General features: G+C 34.3%; 2 protein-coding genes across 2 annotated transcripts; one reads left to right on the top strand and one right to left on the bottom strand.

The window, feature by feature from the left end:
- The first annotated feature begins 1090 nt into the window (after window positions 1-1090).
- LOC141697550 (uncharacterized) lies at window positions 1091-3403 on the top strand. Its single transcript, XM_074501971.1, has 3 exons — window positions 1091-1455; window positions 2423-2446; window positions 2964-3403. Exons 1-3 carry the CDS (start codon window positions 1230-1232, stop codon window positions 3290-3292), a joined length of 579 nt encoding a protein of 192 aa, XP_074358072.1. The 5' UTR covers window positions 1091-1229; the 3' UTR covers window positions 3293-3403.
- Window positions 3404-4330: 927 nt separating this feature from the next.
- LOC141697802 (condensin complex subunit 2-like) lies at window positions 4331-10087 on the bottom strand. Its single transcript, XM_074502348.1, has 13 exons — window positions 9694-10087; window positions 9499-9600; window positions 8487-8601; window positions 7835-7908; window positions 7703-7763; window positions 7398-7595; window positions 7041-7309; window positions 6781-6925; window positions 6427-6680; window positions 6295-6325; window positions 5677-5816; window positions 5246-5356; window positions 4331-4768 (listed from the first exon to the last, which is right to left on the bottom strand). The coding sequence occupies exons 1-13, from the start codon at window positions 9937-9939 to the stop codon at window positions 4574-4576; spliced, it is 1941 nt and encodes a 646-aa protein (XP_074358449.1). The 5' UTR covers window positions 9940-10087; the 3' UTR covers window positions 4331-4573.
- Window positions 10088-19659: the final 9572 nt, after the last annotated feature.

Here is a 19659-nt window from a genome sequence, read left to right as displayed (position 1 = left end):
TCTAGGCCGCGTAACAATGCGTCTCCCGGCAATGTTTCATTGCGGTGGGTTGGCTGTCATTCTTCTCCAACCCGCATTGGCTCCTGATTGTCTTCCTTAAATATATATACATATATATATGTATATATATTAAATATATTTTATTTATTTATTTATTTTTAATTATCGGTTCGGATCGGGTTTTTCAGTTCAATTTTCACCTATAATTGAACTCGAATAATCGGTTTCAGTTTGAGTTTTTTAATTTATGATTTCGATTTCGGATCGAATTTTTACGATTCGAATTTTAACCGTTTTTTAACGGTTTCAATTTCGGAATCAGATTTTTTGGTTTTCCCCTTAGCCCTAGGGTGTACGCGGTTCGGATCAGATCGATTTTGGGGTAAAAGTCGAACCAAACCGCGAAGAGCGGTTTTAAAAAATTGTCATCCGCAACCGCATTTGCGGTTGCGGTTAACCGCGTCATTTGCGGTTGCGAATTTGCGGTTATTGCGGATCGGTTTGTGGTTCAACCACCTATTTTAAAATAATTAATAATTTGCAAAAAAATAAATTTGGAATATTAATAAATTGAAGTTTAAGTTACGTGATAAATTACATTCAAATATAAAATATAAACTAATGCTCCGTGTGGAGTAAGGATATTAAAAACATACAAAAATGTGGAGGCGAGAGAAAAAAAAAGAAAATAATAAAAAGAATTACATGTTGATTATATTTTTATATATCTTATAATGATTGTGAATTTGATGATTGTAGTCTTAATATTAACCTAAAATTAGTTGATAAATGTGTATACTTATTAATTTATATGATATCAACTACATTTTTGGAAATATATTTTATTATAAATATATGTTGCGAGTTGCGGTTGCGGTTGCGGTTGCGATTTTGCGATTTTCAAAAATTTAAAACCGCATCCAAACCGCGAATGAGCGGTTTTTAAAATTTAAATCCACTACCAACCCGCGTTTCGCGATTATCCGCAAATGCGGTTCGGTTGCGAGTGAGCGGTTTATTTGTTCGGCCCAACTTTGCCCTGCTAACTCAAAACCCAACGCAAACAAAATCATTGCGGCTGTCGGTGGTGTAGGTTAGTTGGCAGAGGCCTAATACACAATATACGGGGTCTTCTCTTGCCTCATTTTTCTTCAACTCTGTCCCCCACTCTGTTTTTCTTCTTTTACTCGTTTTCACATCTTCATTCTTTTCTCCACAACGAGAGAGAGATGGCATTGGGGGTTCAGCAAAGATCATCATCATCATATAGGAGTGGGATAATAACAGTAACATTAGGGTTTTTAGCAGTTTGCTTAGCAGGTTACATAGTGGGTCCCCCTCTTTACTGGCATTTCATGGAAGCTGTTGCTGCCATTACTCATTCTTCACCTTCTTCATGCCCACCTTGTCTTTGTGATGATTGTTCTTCTCACCCTCTTGTTTCCATTCCTCTAGGTATCTTTTATTATTATTGTATGCATCTATGTATCTAACTATGCATCTTCTTGCTATTTCCAATTAAGTATCTTTTCCTGATTTTATATTAAATACAGACAATTAATTTATTTGGGTATTTGTAGTTTGCTTCTACTGAAATTTGGATGGGATCTTTGAATTTAAGAAAGTATTGTTTTTATGTAATTTGACCTAGAATTCTGCTGGAATTAAATGCTTACATTATTAAAGATCATATGTTATATCAGCATGATTTGAAAGAAAGATCTGTTAAGCTATTTTTAGTGGCTTTAAATCACCAAGTTGCTAGTGTTATTGGTTTCTGATTTTAAGTTCGTGAATCAAGATATCGTGTCAAAACATTTCCTTCTTCCAACTGTATGTGCCCAGTTCAGAAATTTTTAGTAGGTTTATTCCATCAAGTTGCTATTCTTGGTGCTTTCGGATCTTAAGTTTACATTCCACACATTATTGTGAATCTACGCGTTATAATTCTTTCTACCATCTATGTTGTTGTGCCTAGATCAGCTACTTGTTACTTAGATTCATCGTTCATGTATGCTGAACAACATTTATATTGCTGGAGGATCTACTAGTCTAATATACTCAATGTAGGACTGATATTAGTGTGAATAAAATAGGGAGTAGGAATTAACTGATAGATCTTGGACTTGAGCTAAATTGTGGCAGTGTTAAAGAAATACGCCTAGGCGGCTAATTAATTAGGGCCTAGGCTGGAGGGAGGCGATATGCCTTTTCTGCGTTTTTCTTTATTGTTGATAGTACTATGCGTGGCGAATTTAAGTTAATTAAAGTTTCAATATTTGGTAATTGGTGGTATATATTGTTGAAATATCTATTTATTGATTCTTTATGAAGCTATTACAATTGCAGACTAATTTTTCTGTCAGCTATCTTAATAGTCAATTAAGTGCTTAATTCTGATCTTTTAGCTGTTGGTTTGCAGGACTCAGCAACAGTTCCTTTGCAGGTTAGTTTTCATACATGTATTTTCATAGTTGGTTCATTCCCTTCTTAGTATATATTCTTCACGTTTTTCTTCCACAGTTATTTTATGTTATGTCGTGTTCAAAATGTTACATTATTTACCAAATTATGAGTGCAAGTCTTAATTGCCTTTACCAGTGTTTCTGAATTCCGGAGAAAGACATCGTTCAAGGAAATGACTTGTAATAATAAGATTAGTTGTCCTTGCAAGGAGGCTCAAGCTAACTGATGAGCCACACAGTTAACAAACCTATTAAGAAAATGAAATCCTAAGAATTGCGAATTGTTTCCAAATCATTTCCTACTAACTAATTAAATTAGTATTATTATCAGTATTAGTGTTCAAATTTTGCAAAATTAGGTAACTAAAATTTCCTAATGTAGTGAACGGGCCAAGAAATTTTCTGAATCAAAATTATGTTTTAAGCCAAATGTGGTTCTAGACCAATGGTGCAAGTCTTACAGCTTTTGTTCTTTATTTTATTTTTTGTATCAAACAGATTGTGCAAAGCATGATCCTTCAGTTAGTGAAGACACGGAAAAGAATTTCGCAGAACTTCTATCTGAAGAATTGAAGCTAAGGGAAGCTGAATCTACAGAAAGTCAGCAGCGTGCAGACATGGCTCTGCTAGAGGCCAAAAAATTAACATCCCAATATCAAAAGGAAGCCGACAAGTGCAATTCAGGAATGGAAACATGTGAAGAAGCAAGGGCAAAGTCTGAAGCTTCTTTATTGGAACAAAAGAAACTGACTTCAATGTGGGAGATGAGGGCCCGTCAAAAAGGCTGGAAAGAGGGTGTTGCCAAGTCGAGCACCCAAGCTCAATGAAATATACAATCTGTTTAAAACACTTACACCAGTCATATAGAACTGCTTGAGTTTGGTAAAGTTCAACATTGTTATCAACTCTCATCTCAAAATATACATACTTTTTCTCTAGCAAGTTGATACCGCTTTCAGCATTAAAGGCTCTCTAGTCTTGACCGATTTTAGATTTTGGATTTTGGATTAGACTATCTGTGCAAAGAAGAGCAGGTCTCTACTGCTTTTCTCTTCTATAGTCTTTTGTTGAGGCACCTCTTTGTTTGATTATTATGAGAACAACCCCGTTGTATGATTTTTAATGAGATATTGAGAACAATTTCACGTTAATTTACTGGATTCGACTCCATTCTTGGATTTTGCTGAATGTACGTATGACAGGCACCTTTTGCAATGTATACTAGACTTAATTATTTTGCAGTGCAAAATTTTAGTTTATGTTCTTTTTGGGTCTTTTCCTGTGCATACTACAATATGAGTCACCTTGATCTGTTGGAGCTAATACAAACATTACAGCACAAAATTTATTGAGTTGTACACAGGAGCGTGAAAGTTGCTCTAAGGCTTAAGTTCTTCAATTAGTGCATAAACTCAGGCAATAGGTTATTTTTCGTTTCTAAGTTATAACTGGAAATTATCAACTCAATTTTGACCTTTTTGTTGCCATCTGTGGAAATATTATTTAATCACCTGTTTGATTAAAAAGATCAAATCTTTTCCAATTGTGGAGAAAGAGGACAACTCTCAAGTTGTATTTGCCAAAACTCTAGGCTAAAAATTGATATTACCGTCTATGGTTGAACCTACTTGGTGTAAACAAATTGAGTTCGAACCTTCTAAATTAACTATCAAAAGTCACTGTTCCCTTATGCCACCTCATCGAAACAAATACATCATAACCAGATGTGGTTTTGTGAGTTTGTAATTTGCATATTGTCTTTCTGCAATTCAGATTTTTAAGTAATGCTCTGCTTTCATGACTAATGATCAAAAAGCAAAAAGTAAGAAGTTATCAATTAGCAATAAGCCAATGACACGGTCACCAATCATCATAATGACATACGGTTCTCCGGTTCCCCTTGTCTTATGTACAAAATATAATATATATGACTATACATATGAAAATTCTCTTATGCCAAAAGGAGAGACAGACGATGCTAGTCCTTTGCATTATCAATCATTCGGGTAACACATTATAGGAGCATCAAACTACTGTGTCCGTAAAACCCGGAAGATCGCATGATTTGAGTGCAAGGAATGATGCATGCTTCTTTTGACAAGCCATTGCTATTGCGGAAGGTGGATGCTCAGATCATCCAAACTTTCACAGCCCTGGATACTCAGCCCGTGCTCATTAGCCAGATGCAGCAAAGACAGAAAACACAAGTGTGGTGAGATGTCTTTGACTGATGCAGCTGCCTTGCAGTCATCAGGAAATGTAGCCAAGGTGTGCTTGAAAGATATTGTCTTTTCCCCCTGCGCCTTTTAAGAGTAAAAAAACAACAATACAGATTTGTAAAGGTTATTTAACGCCAAGAGCTGAAAATCAAAGTACATTGTAAAAATAAGGCAATGGCAACACGATGGAGATATCGGAAGCAGCACATTGATATCTGAATTGTGGTACCATTGTAGAGTAACTAAAATTTCAAAAGAAAAATAAGGGAGAGCCTTTGTGTGGCAGCATGTTATAGTTGAGACTGATGTGATTTCTCGTAATGGAACTGCTTTCAGCAAACAACATATTATCTCACATCACTGCAGCAAATTGCTCTAAGTCCGTGTCTCAAACATCTTGCATCTCGACCCTTTTTTATAAATCTTAATTTTATAGACTTAAGTGTCAAATCTACATAGCATACCATTAAAATTAAATTCTCTATGTCATGTGAGTTTGTATTAGAAATAGAAAGTTGATGCCACATATACAGTTGTCAAATTTTAGAAAAATTAGCTTACTTGAACAGAATGCACTTTTGATTGTTGCATAGAGTCCCAAAGAGTTTCTTTTAGTGCCTGAACATCAACTTGTTTGGATATTCTGTCATGCCGGACTTCATTCTTGTTTACCTGTGTCATCAAGGTAACAATTTGTTTTCACTAGAAAGAACTGGTTATTGGAATCCAACATCTAGACACTCAGACACATAGATACTCTAGTAAAGCAATCAAGAGAAAATATACGCCGGTATTATCATTATATTGTGCCAAGTATGTGAATGATTAAGAAAGAAAGAAGTAGTATTATTTGAATTATCTTTCATATACATATATAAAAATATTGGAGAGTATTTTCTATATACTGTCCAAAAAGATAGATGTTTGGTAGAACCGCCAAACTAGTAGATCAAGATAGCTGAAGTAATAATAGACTTGTAATGAAAGCAAACCTGGCGTGGCTGTGAAACAAGTGCATTTGAGTCATCGGCTTCCCCGCCATAATGTCCCTCATCAAAATGATCAACAAACCCAGTTTCACCATCCCATGTCGGTATTTCATTGTAGCCATTTGTTTGATCACTCTCTTTAGCTGAAAACACCAGCATTGGTGATTCTAGTTATTACCATATCTCCAATATTATGACACAGGTGTGTCAACTGAACAACAGTTAATGCTTGTAAAACAGATAATATATATATGCGCCCCTCTGCTAATTCTGAAAGAGGATATATGCTTTGCATGCGAGTTCAGACACCGCACTTTAATAAATAGGGTATCATTCATCTGCAGATTTTGTTATACACCTCAACAGATCATATCCCTTATGTCAGGTTCAAAACTATCAATATCAGCACACTTATTATGATAAGCAGATTTCTTTATTGAGAATTTAACAGTGGGCAATTACGATTTTTGAACAGAAAACATGAAGTGTGAAGATTAAATAATATGACAAGATATAAACAAGAGTGCATAAAAAAGTATCATGAATTGTGAAGAACAAACAATTTGACAAAAGATATGAAAGAGTGCATAAAAAAAGGTATTAGCATAATAGTAATTTCACCTGAGAATTTTCTTCTGCTCCTCTCAAGGCACTATAACGAGCAACAAAGCAAAATTAAATAAATCTGTAAAATCTACAAAAGAAAAGGATAAACTGCAAAGTCAATAAAGTCTAAGAACGAAAATATATTACCTGAACATTAGGTAGAAGAAATAACTTGATGAGGCTCTCAGGTTGATAGTGACAATCTTCTGGAAGAGTTGTAGTGCAAGGTTCCCTATTTTTAGGCAACAGTAGAGCTTTAGGATTCTTAGGAGGAGCAAAAACATTTGAAATATCTTTGTCCGATGATCTGAGAAATTCAATATCAATGAACGTTTGTTTCCTATTCTTTGTTTTCTTAATTGGTACTGGTGATCCAGTTTCCTCCGTAACAGTCTCTGGACCTGTAAAAGAGTGTATATCTTCTTGCTAAAGCAGCAAAAAAACAAAAACTAAATAATTCTGGAATTAAAAATGGTCTGTAACAAACCAGCAAAGGCTTACCTCTAACTTTCTGAAACTTCCAGTGATCAGGGCCTGCCCATGCATTTAATTTTGAAGCGAACCCCGAATTTAAAAATATAAATTCATCAGCTTCAGCAAATCTGTCATCCGTGTCATGGTCATAAACATTAGTTGCCTCTTTATCCTGCAAATTAATCCATTGTAGAAAATTAGAAAAGATTTTCATTTTTCTATTTAAATAATTGTAAAAGATTATGCTTGCCAATAACAAATAAGAAAAGAGAGAGAGAGTCTAGCACATTGTAATGACTTGATATGATTGGGTCTCCACCATAAGTTAACTCATTAGCATCATGATCAACGTCCCACGTTCCACCTTTCTCAAATGTGTCATCACTGAACTGGAGGCCACTGTTGGAAGGTTCATCAACTTGTTCTGCTTGTTTCGTAGCAGAAGAAAATGTATCCGGAGGTCTTTTATCATCGTCGAAGTGGTTCACTATTTCCCTCAGACTAGGTGATATCTCAAACTTTTTTGACATGTTCAAAACCATCTCTTTGCTGCATTCTATCAAGTGATGAAAGGTAATATCAATAACTTCCCATATTATGCAAACACGGAATATTAAATATAAATATTAGGAGATAAAACAAACCTTGGGCAAAGGAAATATCAATCGTCTCTTTATCATGCAGATTAGAGCATGGTGAACACTTTGCTGGAACCTCCAGTGAATCAAAAAGAACCCGACAACCACCATATATTCCCAAATTATTTAATAAAAGACCCTTGGCCCCACCTTCATCGAATAGAGCAGATGTCTGATGGTAGAGAGGGTCAACAGCAAATGCAGCTAAAAGGGGTAGAAGGAATATGGGGACAAAAAAAGAAGCAAACATATCATATGTCTCGCAGTAAAAAAAATATCATAGTCAACAAAACACATAGATAGAATGCTACCATCAGATTTCTTCACATTAAGAGCATCATATGAAGATTCGATTGTTGATGAAGGTAACAACTGCAGCAAAGCACTGATATCAGTTATGGTTAAGTAATTTAATATATTATATGGATCACTAAATGACTGACCTTTCGATCCTTTCCTTTTTTAGAGTTGTTTTCCTCCTGCCCACTGCTAATACTGGAATCTTCTAAAATACCATCTATCATAACAGAATATCAAAAGAAAGATAATGTAACGAGATTCTGGAATCAAATTCCTATTATCAGATAACTATTGTCTAGAAAACTATATATCTGACCAATGAAAACGTTTTCTATAGGGAGGGGGGATATGAATGTTGTAGAGTGGAAGTGGAAAGCTTTTTTAGTTCTTTAAGGTATTTTAAGTGTGCAGCAGAGTATAAAAATGTAAACTTTATTCTGCGAAGAGATATATTAACTCGATTAACCAATATCACTTTTTTCCTGTTATAGCTAGTACTTTATTGTGGAAACATTAGTTGTAGTTCACGGATGCAAGTAGAAATATTGTATCTAGTGTTTACAACTCGGATCCAAGATATGCATTTCCTTTACCCTTAATAAATTTGGATACAATGATAACAGTAGTCTGGTCATGGAAATTTTTCTTTCACTATGTTACTGCTTACACTGCTAAACTATTCTTTATTTACCCCTACTATTGAGACAGACATCATACACATACTATAAAGTTCCATTAAAGGCAACATATCAGTAGTATAACTAAAATTGACATTAAAATGACTTCGTAACTAACCTTCGTTTTCTTGACCAACTCGATTAATTGCTGCGAGGACCTTATATGCCTCTGAGTGCACTGAGTCGACCCTCATCGAGTATATTTTGACTCCAGCTTCAAGAGTGCAACTTGCCTGCAACAAATGCAAATAACACAGAATAAGGCTCTTACAGAGAGATACTGATTATGATAGTATACTAGATGGGCTTGTAACCCGAGGTCAAAGCAACACCATTGTCAGAGTCATTTAAGTATCGTAAATCTGTGTTTTTGGTCATTAAAAGCTTAAATAAGAATGAACTTTGACTATTTAGCAAAAAAAGAGAGAGAATGAACTTTGACTTAAAAGAACAACAAACTACATTTAGAGAACTACTGAACTGTGTAAAATATTCAATATAACGGATTACTATAAACAGCTATTGAGATAAACGAATGCACCATCAAGTCAAAAAATTCTAAGAAAGCTCAACAAAGCAGTTCCAGAACAAAAAAGGCTCCAGTGAATGAAAATATACATTAAGTTTAGGTGAGTGGATAAGGTACTTAGATTTGCGCCCAAATGATAAAACGTCTCATTCCCGAATTCAAAAATACCGCAGTTGAGTAAGTATAGTTCATGACTCTAATAAGCCCACACTTTACGTTTATTAGTACCGCAACAACAAGGTTGGAAGTTTGTCCAACCAGTAAGGTCAAGGGTTTAATTTCTAATAAGAAGCTACTATATTAGTGTAATATATAATTCCTATTGCAAAGTGACTAAAAACGAGACTACGTGCATAAAAAATCAGAACACTATATTGATTGCCTAATTGCGTTTAACAATTCTAGATTTTTACAAATGATAACCTTCTTTCTGGAATCAAAGGGCTACGTGTACAACTTGTTGCTAATATCATTCAGAACATTAGAATAGATATATTGTTACCAAATGATTATCTACTATCATCATCATCAGCTCTCAGACAAACCAGGCTTCAACTCGTAGTTTAAATCCGTAAAACTTCATTCAATAAACAATTATTACCTTCTGAAAATTAGTCTCGACGTCATTTTCCTCATCGATCTTCACTATGTCACAGAGATGATCAATCAGAGGCAGCTCCCACGTATTCTTCTGATTAATTTTCTGCACAAATAAAAATCAACAAATACAGATAATCAAAACAAGTTCTACACTTAAATCAGATCATTAATATAAAAAACAAACACGAAAACCGACATTTTCACTGGCGAGTTTGATGCAGTTCTGAAACAAGTCGAGAATATTTTGCTTGTTAAGACAGGGAGAAGAACCAGAAACTGAGGGAGCAGCAACGGTTGCTTTACGACGAATAGCAGCACGTGCGGCAACGCGTAACTGAGCGCGTTCTAGTTGATCATCGTTAGAGGTTAAGAAGGAACTTCCGGGAGAAGAATGTTGGGCTCTCTGCTTAAGTAATTGATCAGGGCTTACTGGTTCAGCCATTGAGTTTGATAACAAATCTATTACAAATTGCTTGTATATATAGATATATAAATCTATTACAAATTGCGTGTTTATATAGATATAAGAAGATCAGAGAGGGACGGGGTGATTAAGTTGCGCGTTGCCAGAAGAAGAAAGAAATTTTGATTTTTACCGTTTTCCCTCCGCCGGTTTGAATTTTTGGTGGGATAATATCTTTTATATTTTTAATACGGTAAAAGATACGATTTGCAACAAAAAATAATCGAATTCAATATTCTTCTTTTACATTTTCCTAAAAAGTATATGAAATTGTTTTTATGGTAAAATCACAATTTTGGAAAAAAAATATATTGAATTTTTCCAAAAAAAAGTACTTTAAAATAAAAATAGAAAATCTTACTTTTCAAAATTTCTATATTATTTTATAATCGTTTTATTTTAGTCTTGAGGGTTAGTTATCAGATAAATTATTTGTTGAATTCAAATATGTCAGCTGACTCAGCTATTGTAAGAGAAATTTATCTTAGTTACTAAAGAAAATTATATTAAAAATATTGTACTTGAGAAGTTGAAAGTATATCAAATACGTCATCTATTGCATATGCTTTTGTTTATTTTAAGAAAAGCGAAACTTTCATTATTTAAAACGAATCAATACATTTCGCCGAGGAGTTGTTATATTTCGTCCGTCACATTGAGTTCTTTACATTAAATATATATTGAATAACAGAGGATTGATCCATATTTTAAGGCTTCGTGAAACATGGTTCTCTAAATAATTTTAAATATTTTATTTTTTTAAATAAAAATATAATGTTTAAACTTTTATAAAAAAAAAAATCTAAAAATAAATTATAGAACTATACTTTATGTATGTAAATAATCCAGCAAAACGGAGGGAGTAATATTCATAGAAGAATTTAGCTCACAAGGGATACGAGCCATACAATGGACTGCCTTATTAGCCAATCTTCTAACATGTCGAACCCAAACATCACGTCTAATAACTAAAATTTTATCTGCAGAGGTCAATACCATGTTCAACTTTCGAATGAAAAATAGTAGTACAATTAAGAGTAAAGTGCACTTTGTGTGTCAGGCCACTTTAGATATCAAAGTTTAAAAACTCTCATTTCGTGTACATGAACTCTACCCGTTTTTGTGGTTAGTGTATTTCCGTCAAATAGAGCACATAACCGTTAGTTTTACTAGGGGCAGTTTTGTCAATAAAATATACAATGACTCTATTTAAGTTCATTCCCCACTGTATTTACCCCCCAACCCCAATTGCTTGATATCTAAACCCTAATTGCATCCACCCTCTACAGAAATGGCAGAAAACATGGAAAACTATGATGACATTCTTGATCTGGCATGTGATTGCAACCGGATGAGTTTGGTGAAGACTCGTTGGTACGGAGAAACCGCTGGAATGAGGTTCAGAGAATGTGCCAAAGAAGAATGTGGCTACCACAAGTGGGTAGACCCACCACTTGGACCTCGAGCTGTAGCAGTGATTGAGGAGCTGCAAGAAAGTATTGCTGAGCAGGTGCACAGGTTCGGGCACAGAATGGATAGGCTTATTGAAAAACATCAAACTAAGATGAATAATGTGAAGAAGAAGCAAGAGTTCACTGTCATTGCTATGTTTGTGTTATTTTCGCTAATGATGAACATGGTTCTCGGTGCAGTTGGACAGGAAGCCGTGGTTGAGGATGGAGGTTACTCTTCTGAATCTGATTAAAACACTGAATGGTTGTTGTTTGCAGATGGTTTTGGTTTGCAGATGTAGTTGTGCCAAGTATGCACAATTTAGTGACTCCAATTTAGTTGTATTTTGGTTGTGTTCTTGTTTAGGTACAATTTAGTAGGTGGTTTCTTTGAATAATTTAAGTGTGTTTTTGTTGATGCAATATTAGACTTTGATTGGAAAATATGTTTGGTAACTATTTTTGTTACGTTAAGTTTGAAGCACTTATAGATCGATCGATAATGCACATTGTAAACGACTATATGATTAATATCGGAAAATATAAGCAACATATTATATGATATAATGAGCGATAAATACAATATAAGCAAAAAAATATAAGATATTAAACATTAAGCAAATGGTGACAATACATTATAAGCACCGTACCAAAAGTTTAACATTCTAATGTTATCGACCTCCAAAATATTCCACCAAGCAACTACATGAAGCAACATACATCAGGTGAACAATAGGGTATACAAAGCATCCTAATACCAAGTTCAAATAGATTATGATAATACTCAAATTTTCCAGACAGGGTGCTTGCTTAAATTAGCCTCCATTTGCCTCCTCCTTGCCTCAATATGTGCCCTAGTAGTTGTGGTTCCCTGAACTTCAACATTTGTCTGCTGTGCCTCAATATGAAGTGGAGTTTTTTGAACCTTTGCCCTTCTACTCTTATTTTGTAATACCCCACCCTGAGTGCCTTCAACAACGGTCCTTTTACTCACCCCATAAGCTGCTCCATTTGTTGTCCCATCACTTACATTACCTGCAACACTTGTTGTCCCACCTCCACCTCCACCAGTTTGAGTGGAAGCATCATGGACTTCCGCAGTCATTTGTGGCTTCTTAGGGGTTTTAGTCCTAAACTTGACCACCTTCTCACATCCATTTTCTCTATCATGTGCATGTGTAAGTGTATTGTTCTTAGTATTAATGTCTTAACAAAATAATCAGCAACAATATTGAACATAAATAGACTTACCCTAGCAGGACAAGTCCTTATATTATGATTGGCCCCAATACAGTAGGTACACTTTATTTTCATATTGTGTCTTTTAAGCTTTGTTCCAGATGCATCAGCTATATCATTAACCTTGCTCCTCTACTTCTTTGGCCTCCCAGGTTGAACCTTTTTTCTGGGGGTAAGGGCTTTGGATAAGGTGTTTAGTCCATTATGTCTCTCCTACTATTGACTCAACAATGTTTGAATAACATTCTAAAAACATGTCTTTGCTGTATGATATGTGAATAAAAGGCTCATATGGTTTCTTGCTCCATGCTATGCATGCACAAGTATGGTAACAAGGAATACTAGACAGACCCCACTTCTTACATGCACAATTATGAGCCTCCAAATCTACTACCATCTCATAACCACCAGCAGAAATTGTCACCAAATACCTAGCACCTCCACTCCAAGTCACACGACAACCTTTACTCTGATCTATTGCCCTACAAGTAAGAACAAAATCATAGTTATCAACATCTCAGGTATGAATCCAAAGGTACCTAAATAAAGTTCTTTGACTTACTTGTTCAGCCTCCTCATAGCATTAGGACTCATCCTGATTAGGACTTATACATTATGATGTATGTGGCAATGTTGGATTCATCCTGATTTCATCTTCATAATGCTCAACAATCCACCTTGAATTAATTTGTTTAGGGTTGTATACCTTGATCTAATAGGTATTGGTTGAGTTCATCTTTGAAGCATAAATCTTCCATTCACATGGCTTCTCACAAATAAACCTCACCCTGATACCATAGTTCCTGCATATCTTAATAGGTCTTCTGTGCATAATTGCTTGCTTTCTCACTGAAGCTCTGAAGATTTTAGCATTTGGAAATAACATACCAAGCTGGAACTCTGGGTCCTTCATTTCAGTTATGGGATTGAAGACTGGAAATGTGACTTCCTCTTCATCAGTTGAATTGCATGCCATCCTCTTTTCATCAATGAATGCATAGTTAGTAGAGGCATCACTGACATTTCCTCATTCATCTTCACTACAGCTTTTATCATCTTTCAATTTTCATTCTCAGGAACTGTGTCCTTTTCTGCAGGCTGCTCAACAATATTTGCTCTATCATTTGGTTTCTTTTTCCCTTTCCCTTGGGCTTTCTCTTTCTTTTTCTTATCTCTCAAAATCTTGTGACTACAAACCTCATCATCAGTTGAATCCATGTTTGAAGCATCAGAGTAAAAACTACAATCACTCAGAACATCTCTATCTTCCATTGGGTTGTAGTCCTCATCAGATTCACCATCACTGAACCCCCTTATATTGTCACTAATATTTCCTTCATGATCTTCCATCATATCAGCAATGTTTGCTCCCACCTGCTCTGTGGTATGATCAATATACTCCATATTTTCAACTTGTGAGGGGGCAAACTCCTGAGTGGGCACCCCATCAGCATCAACTACAACAATAGGATCAGTTGTGTTGGCATACACATATATAACTTTTGACGGTGGAAGCAACTCACACATTTCTACAATATCACAATCTCTGTCCAAGGTATGCAAACCTCTTGTCATATCAGTCTTTGGCCACTTATAGAATAAGGTGTATACTCCTATTTCCCCACACTCTTTTAACATGCTTATCAACTCCAGTAAACTCATTGTATCTGACTCACAAAAATCAAAGTAGTCATAGGACCCCCCCCAACATATTGAATGCCTAAATCTGTCTCACTAAACTTGCCCCCATAATGCATTTTAATAGTGAACATGTCTTCATAAGCTGCAACAACCAAATTTACCTTGTAAAAAAACTTTACCCATGCTTTACTAAACAACAAATTGACATTACAGAGCACTCCATTATAGCAATTACACATTTCAAAACAAAACAACACATTTACCCATCTTTTATCCCTACTATACTGAACAACACATTGTCGAAAAACATAAAAAACACCCCTTTTTAGCAATTACACATTTTTACACATTTCGAATGTTATAACAAATCGATGACAACATCCACAGGGATCGACAATAACATATTGGTTTTAACAAATTCACTTAACACTCGTACATGGATAAAACCCTATTTAACAAATCCTAGGAACATATCATGAGCAGAACAAACCCTAGGTCCCAACTTAGAGTAAAAACTTAATTAAAAACAAACCCTAAGTACACAAAACTGAGTGTAAGTTCTTACCATCATAATCAGGACCTTCGTATGGCTTGTAGATATCTTTGTCACCAGCTTTTCTCCGAGACCACCCCATTCTTGGTTGACTGAGCATAGGCAAGAGCAAAATGGTGGGAGGGAAGTCAAAGACGAAGTGATGAAATGAAAAGGGTAAAGTAATTTGGGGGTTTTAACTTTATATCTTTATTGACAAAACTGCCCCCAACAAAAGTAACGGTGTTAGCTCTATTTGACGGAAATACACTAACCACAAAAATGGGCAGAGTTCATGTACACGAAATGAGAGTTTTTAAAGTATGATACCTAAAGTGGCCTGCCACACAAAGTGCACGTACACAAAGTGCACTTTACTCTACAATTAATAGCTTGTACTGCCAAGAGGGAATCAAACTCAATACAAACATCAGTAATTCCTTTTGAAACTACACATAAAATGGTTTCTTCAATAACAGCTGACTCTGCTTCCATAACAAAAGTTGTCCTACTGAGCTTCATAGTTTTACCCTCCAAGAAACAGCCTATGTGATCTCTGAGTAGCATATTTATGAAGAAACATGTCAACCTTGAACAATGTCTGTATCAACATTTACTTTCAAGCTTCCTTATTCTGCCCAAACCCATCTAACATTCTCTCTGTTATTAGCTAGTGCACGCTCTTGTTGGGTACTTTAAACCTGGGACATAGCCTTCTTCCATGCATGAAATTGCTGCAGGCTTCAATCTACTGCAAAACGAGGAGTTACACTCTTATCATTCCAAACCTTTTTATTACGAAAAAATCAAATAGCCTAGAGAGTCATTGCAATCTTAATAAGTTGATCATGATTTTCAGATGCCAACTTATCCAATAGCCAGCTGATGCATCTTTAACTTCCCACATATTTAGAGATAATCCCGCATGTTGCCAATATTGCGAAACAAGCGCATAATCAAAAAATATATGTAAAAGACGCTCGATATCCGTACTACACAATGGACATAATATAGGGATTGTATTACACCTTCTCTGTAAAATAGCACGAGCTGGAATATTATTCCTGCAAAAGCGCCACAAGAAGAATTTCAGTTTTGGGGGCATTTGCAACTTCCAAATTTTCTGCCAGTCACTAGAGTTCTCGTTCGACAACTGTTGTTTATTTCCTTCTTGCCACAATCTGTACCCTGATTTAATAGTGTAATGACCATCATTTCTATGAATCCAGGCCACTATGTCAACTGTAATAGGGAGATGAACCCTCATACTCAAGATAGCTTCCTCATCTTTCGTGTTAAACATATTTCTAACTTTCTCCCTATCCCAGTCCCCAGAATTTTTCCAAAATTAATGAGCCACCTTCATAGTAATGTCAACATCCAAATCAACGTCAAGTATAAAATCATCATTTCCTCTAATCCACGTGAAAGACTATCTCAGTACTTCTTTACATCACCTCGAAAATTTGGCTCCGAAGCCATGTGTTCTCAAATTTAAAATGGAACTCTTTCTTTGGCAGTCCAACATTGTATAAATCCAGTTGGATAGGATCATGATCTGAATGCACTGTATGGTGCACAAATAGTTATAGAGCGAATACAACTGCCACCAAGTGTCTGAGGCAAACGCTATATCCAAGCGTTCACACACCCAGTTAGCCGTGCCTTTCTCTTATCCCTAAGTAAAACGTCCTCTAGTTAGCATAATTTCCATCAATCCACAGTCAACAATGGCTTCCCTGAAAGCATTCATCAAGTACCGGGGGTGATCATGAACACCTTCTTTATCGCTCTGAAAGAGCAAGCCATTAAAATCATCAAAAATACACCAAGGAAGTAATGAAATAGAGTATAGTTGTTTAATCAAATCCCACGATTCTCTTCTACGTCCTCTCTACAGAAAGCCATAGATGCAAGTGAGGCGCCACTGAGGAAGTTAATTTTTCAAAATCACAACAATTTATTGCATATGCTATAAATCTGCATCATTGCATATATGAAACTAACTCATAGGTCTTAGCTACGGCTTGCAATGATATGGGTGTTGTAGGGATGGCAATCGGGTCGATCAAAAATGGTTTAGCAAAAATCAAATTTGAACCCGATTTTATTTGTCAGATCCGAATTCGAATCCGAACCCGCACCTGAAAAAACCCGAATCATTAAACCCAAACCCGAAAAAATCCGAATCACTAAACCCAAATCCGAACCCATCGTGTTTTGTTCTGGTCTATAGATTTCCACTAAATGTTACCTTAATTTTCACAAACTCTAGTGAAAGATTACTAGGATATGATTTGAGTAAAGTGCTCACAGGTCTAACGATATTGAAATTTTTCGGGTTGAATAAGAGAGTTAAAAGAAGGCATCATACTTCCAAGAATAAAATTGTTGGTGAAATAATTCAACAATCTTGGCCTTTAGTATACGTGTATCGAACATACTGCTGAAAATATGTTTAATGATAATAATATAACAATATTATACTTTAATGCAATAATTTATAAAATTTATAATTTTTTAGTACTAATGTGAGTAATTTATTATATATAATATTATAATAATACTTTCAAAATGTAAAATATTATTCCTTCCTCCCCTCTCATTTCTTTACAAGCTTTTTCTTTATACTTAACACACATTTTAAGGCTATTATAAAGTATACTTCTACAATTTATTTTTACAATTTTCTTTTTCTGCATAAAAATTTAAACATTATATTTTTATTCTAAAGAAAAAATATTTAAAATTATTTAGGGAACCATCCTTTACGTGAGCCTTAAAATGCGTGCCGATCCCCTGTTGCCCAATGTGAAGAACCTAGAGGGATGAAGAGAGTACTTATTTATTAATAGGAGTTTTGGATCGAGTTCGGCTTCGGGTCGGAACGGAATCAGTTTCGGGTTTTCGGATCGGGTTCGAAACAGTATGTTTTAAACTCAAAACCGACCCCAAAATGGTTCGGATTTAAAAATCAAACCTGAACCCCAACCCAAACCCGAAATATTCTGGTTCGGTAAAAACTGATTTGATCTATACAGATCGAGTATCCATCGGTTCCAGATAAATTGTCATCCCTATGGTGTTGATGATTATTTCTGATTGTAAACAAGAGTTGTTCAAATACTTTGATCATGTGGTAATTGAGTTTATCTGTAAATCAGCGAATTGTGTGGCACATTTATTAACAACAACTAAATATTCTATGTATGACTTTCAAGAGTGATCTGTCAATCCCCCAATCATTGATAAATCATGTTATTGATCCTGATATGCTTTAACTAATGCAGGTTCGGATTTTTTAAGAAAAAAGAAGTTAAAATTTTGTATTTTCAATTTAGTTATTGACGAGTAGGGCTGCAAATGAACAGGATCGTTTGTGAATAAAATTTGGGATCGACTTGTTTAAATAAATTCGGTTCGTTTCCTTAAACGAGCCAATCTTGAAAATGAAAATGAACTCATGTAATTATTTTTTTTTATAATTACATTGTGCTTGTTTGTTTCATCACATGCAGCCTTTGACCTTAAATGATGAATGAGAGTTTCTCGGACTGTTTGACTAAAATTTATAATGGCCATAATTACGACTTATATGGCATAAATAGAATGTTAAGAAATAGGTAATTTCGACTTTTCACATTCTCATTTCATTTTTAGTTTTTCATTTTTATAATTTTTAAATTGTACTAACTTAAAACTTTTGAGACATATGAAATATTTTTAAATAAAATTATCAAAAATACTTACTTTTTTAAGTTTTTTGTGATTTTAATATATCTTGAAAATATTTGAAAAAATATGGTAAATCTAAAATTAACGAGGTACGCAACTAGTTTGTATCAATGTTTTTTTAAAAAAACTGATAACATTTTTGCAATATATTTTTGGAGGAATATTTCAAAAAAAAACCTTTTCAATTTTATATATTTTTATAAATTTAAATTGATGAAATTTGTTCATTTAAAACTTTTAAATGATGGTTAGTTATCCTTTTTTATTTTAATTTTTGTTTCAAAAAATATAACTTATAAGTTATGATTTACCAAACACATTATCAACTTATAAATAACTTATACATAAAATTAACCAAACATCTAAATTACTTATAAGTTACGAGATCATATAACTTACAAGACACTTTTAAATTTTAAGTCATAAGTTATAATTTTTAAGAAACCTCAAATGGGCCATTATCTCTCCGAGAAATAGACCGACCCTCATTCTATTATCTTTAATTTCCAGTTCTTGTCTTCTGTTAATTCAAATTCTATGATATTAGTGGTTGTTTAAGGTCAGTAAAAAGATAGTAACATTAATGTTTCCTTTCATTGCACTGTATGATTTTCCAAAGTTAATATAAAGTCAAGTTTATATCAAAAAAAATATTTCTCATTCATTAAACTAAATCTCTAATGATTATTATTTTATGTACCAAAACTGACAAATTAATCAAATATATATAAATTGCTTCCAAGAGTATAATATAGTTTTCAAAACTTTAATCAATTTTTTTGTTTATTATTAAATTTTATGTAAAAACATCGTATTTTATCAGTTTTTTTTTTAAAATTGTTTTAACCAAATTTTTTGAGTTCGATCCGAATTTTCTAAAAAAAAGGAGGTTCCTTAAGCCTTGCAAGCCGGCCCAACATGTTTTTTTCCGGATAGGTCTTTTTTCGAGATCATATATTGATTTTCCTGTTTCGAATTATTTTGAATATCTCTCTATTATACTCAATGTGATACAAATTAATGTAAATGAATTTTTCAACGGTTGATAAAGTAATATTTAAGATAGACTTGAAAAGTTAATGTTATTTTATAGCTGGAGTA

Source organism: Apium graveolens, chromosome 11 (assembly GCF_009905375.1).
Source record: "Apium graveolens cultivar Ventura chromosome 11, ASM990537v1, whole genome shotgun sequence".
NCBI classification, from domain to species: Eukaryota; Viridiplantae; Streptophyta; class Magnoliopsida; order Apiales; family Apiaceae; genus Apium; species Apium graveolens.
This window is presented reverse-complemented; position numbering and strand designations above follow the sequence as displayed.

Coding starts and splice junctions, on each gene's coding strand:
- LOC141697550 (XM_074501971.1), top strand. CDS start 1,230: ATGGCATTGGGGGTTCAGCAAAGATCATCATCATCATATAGGAGTGGG. Junction 1,456..2,422: donor TCTTGTTTCCATTCCTCTAG/GTATCTTTTATT, acceptor GTTGGTTTGCAG/GACTCAGCAACAGTTCCTTT. Junction 2,447..2,963: donor CAGCAACAGTTCCTTTGCAG/GTTAGTTTTCAT, acceptor TGTATCAAACAG/ATTGTGCAAAGCATGATCCT.
- LOC141697802 (XM_074502348.1), bottom strand. CDS start 9,939: ATGGCTGAACCAGTAAGCCCTGATCAATTACTTAAGCAGAGAGCCCAA. Junction 7,909..8,486: donor AGTTGGTCAAGAAAACGAAG/GTTAGTTACGAA, acceptor CTGTTATGATAG/ATGGTATTTTAGAAGATTCC. Junction 5,357..5,676: donor TTGTTTCACAGCCACGCCAG/GTTTGCTTTCAT, acceptor TTGATGACACAG/GTAAACAAGAATGAAGTCCG.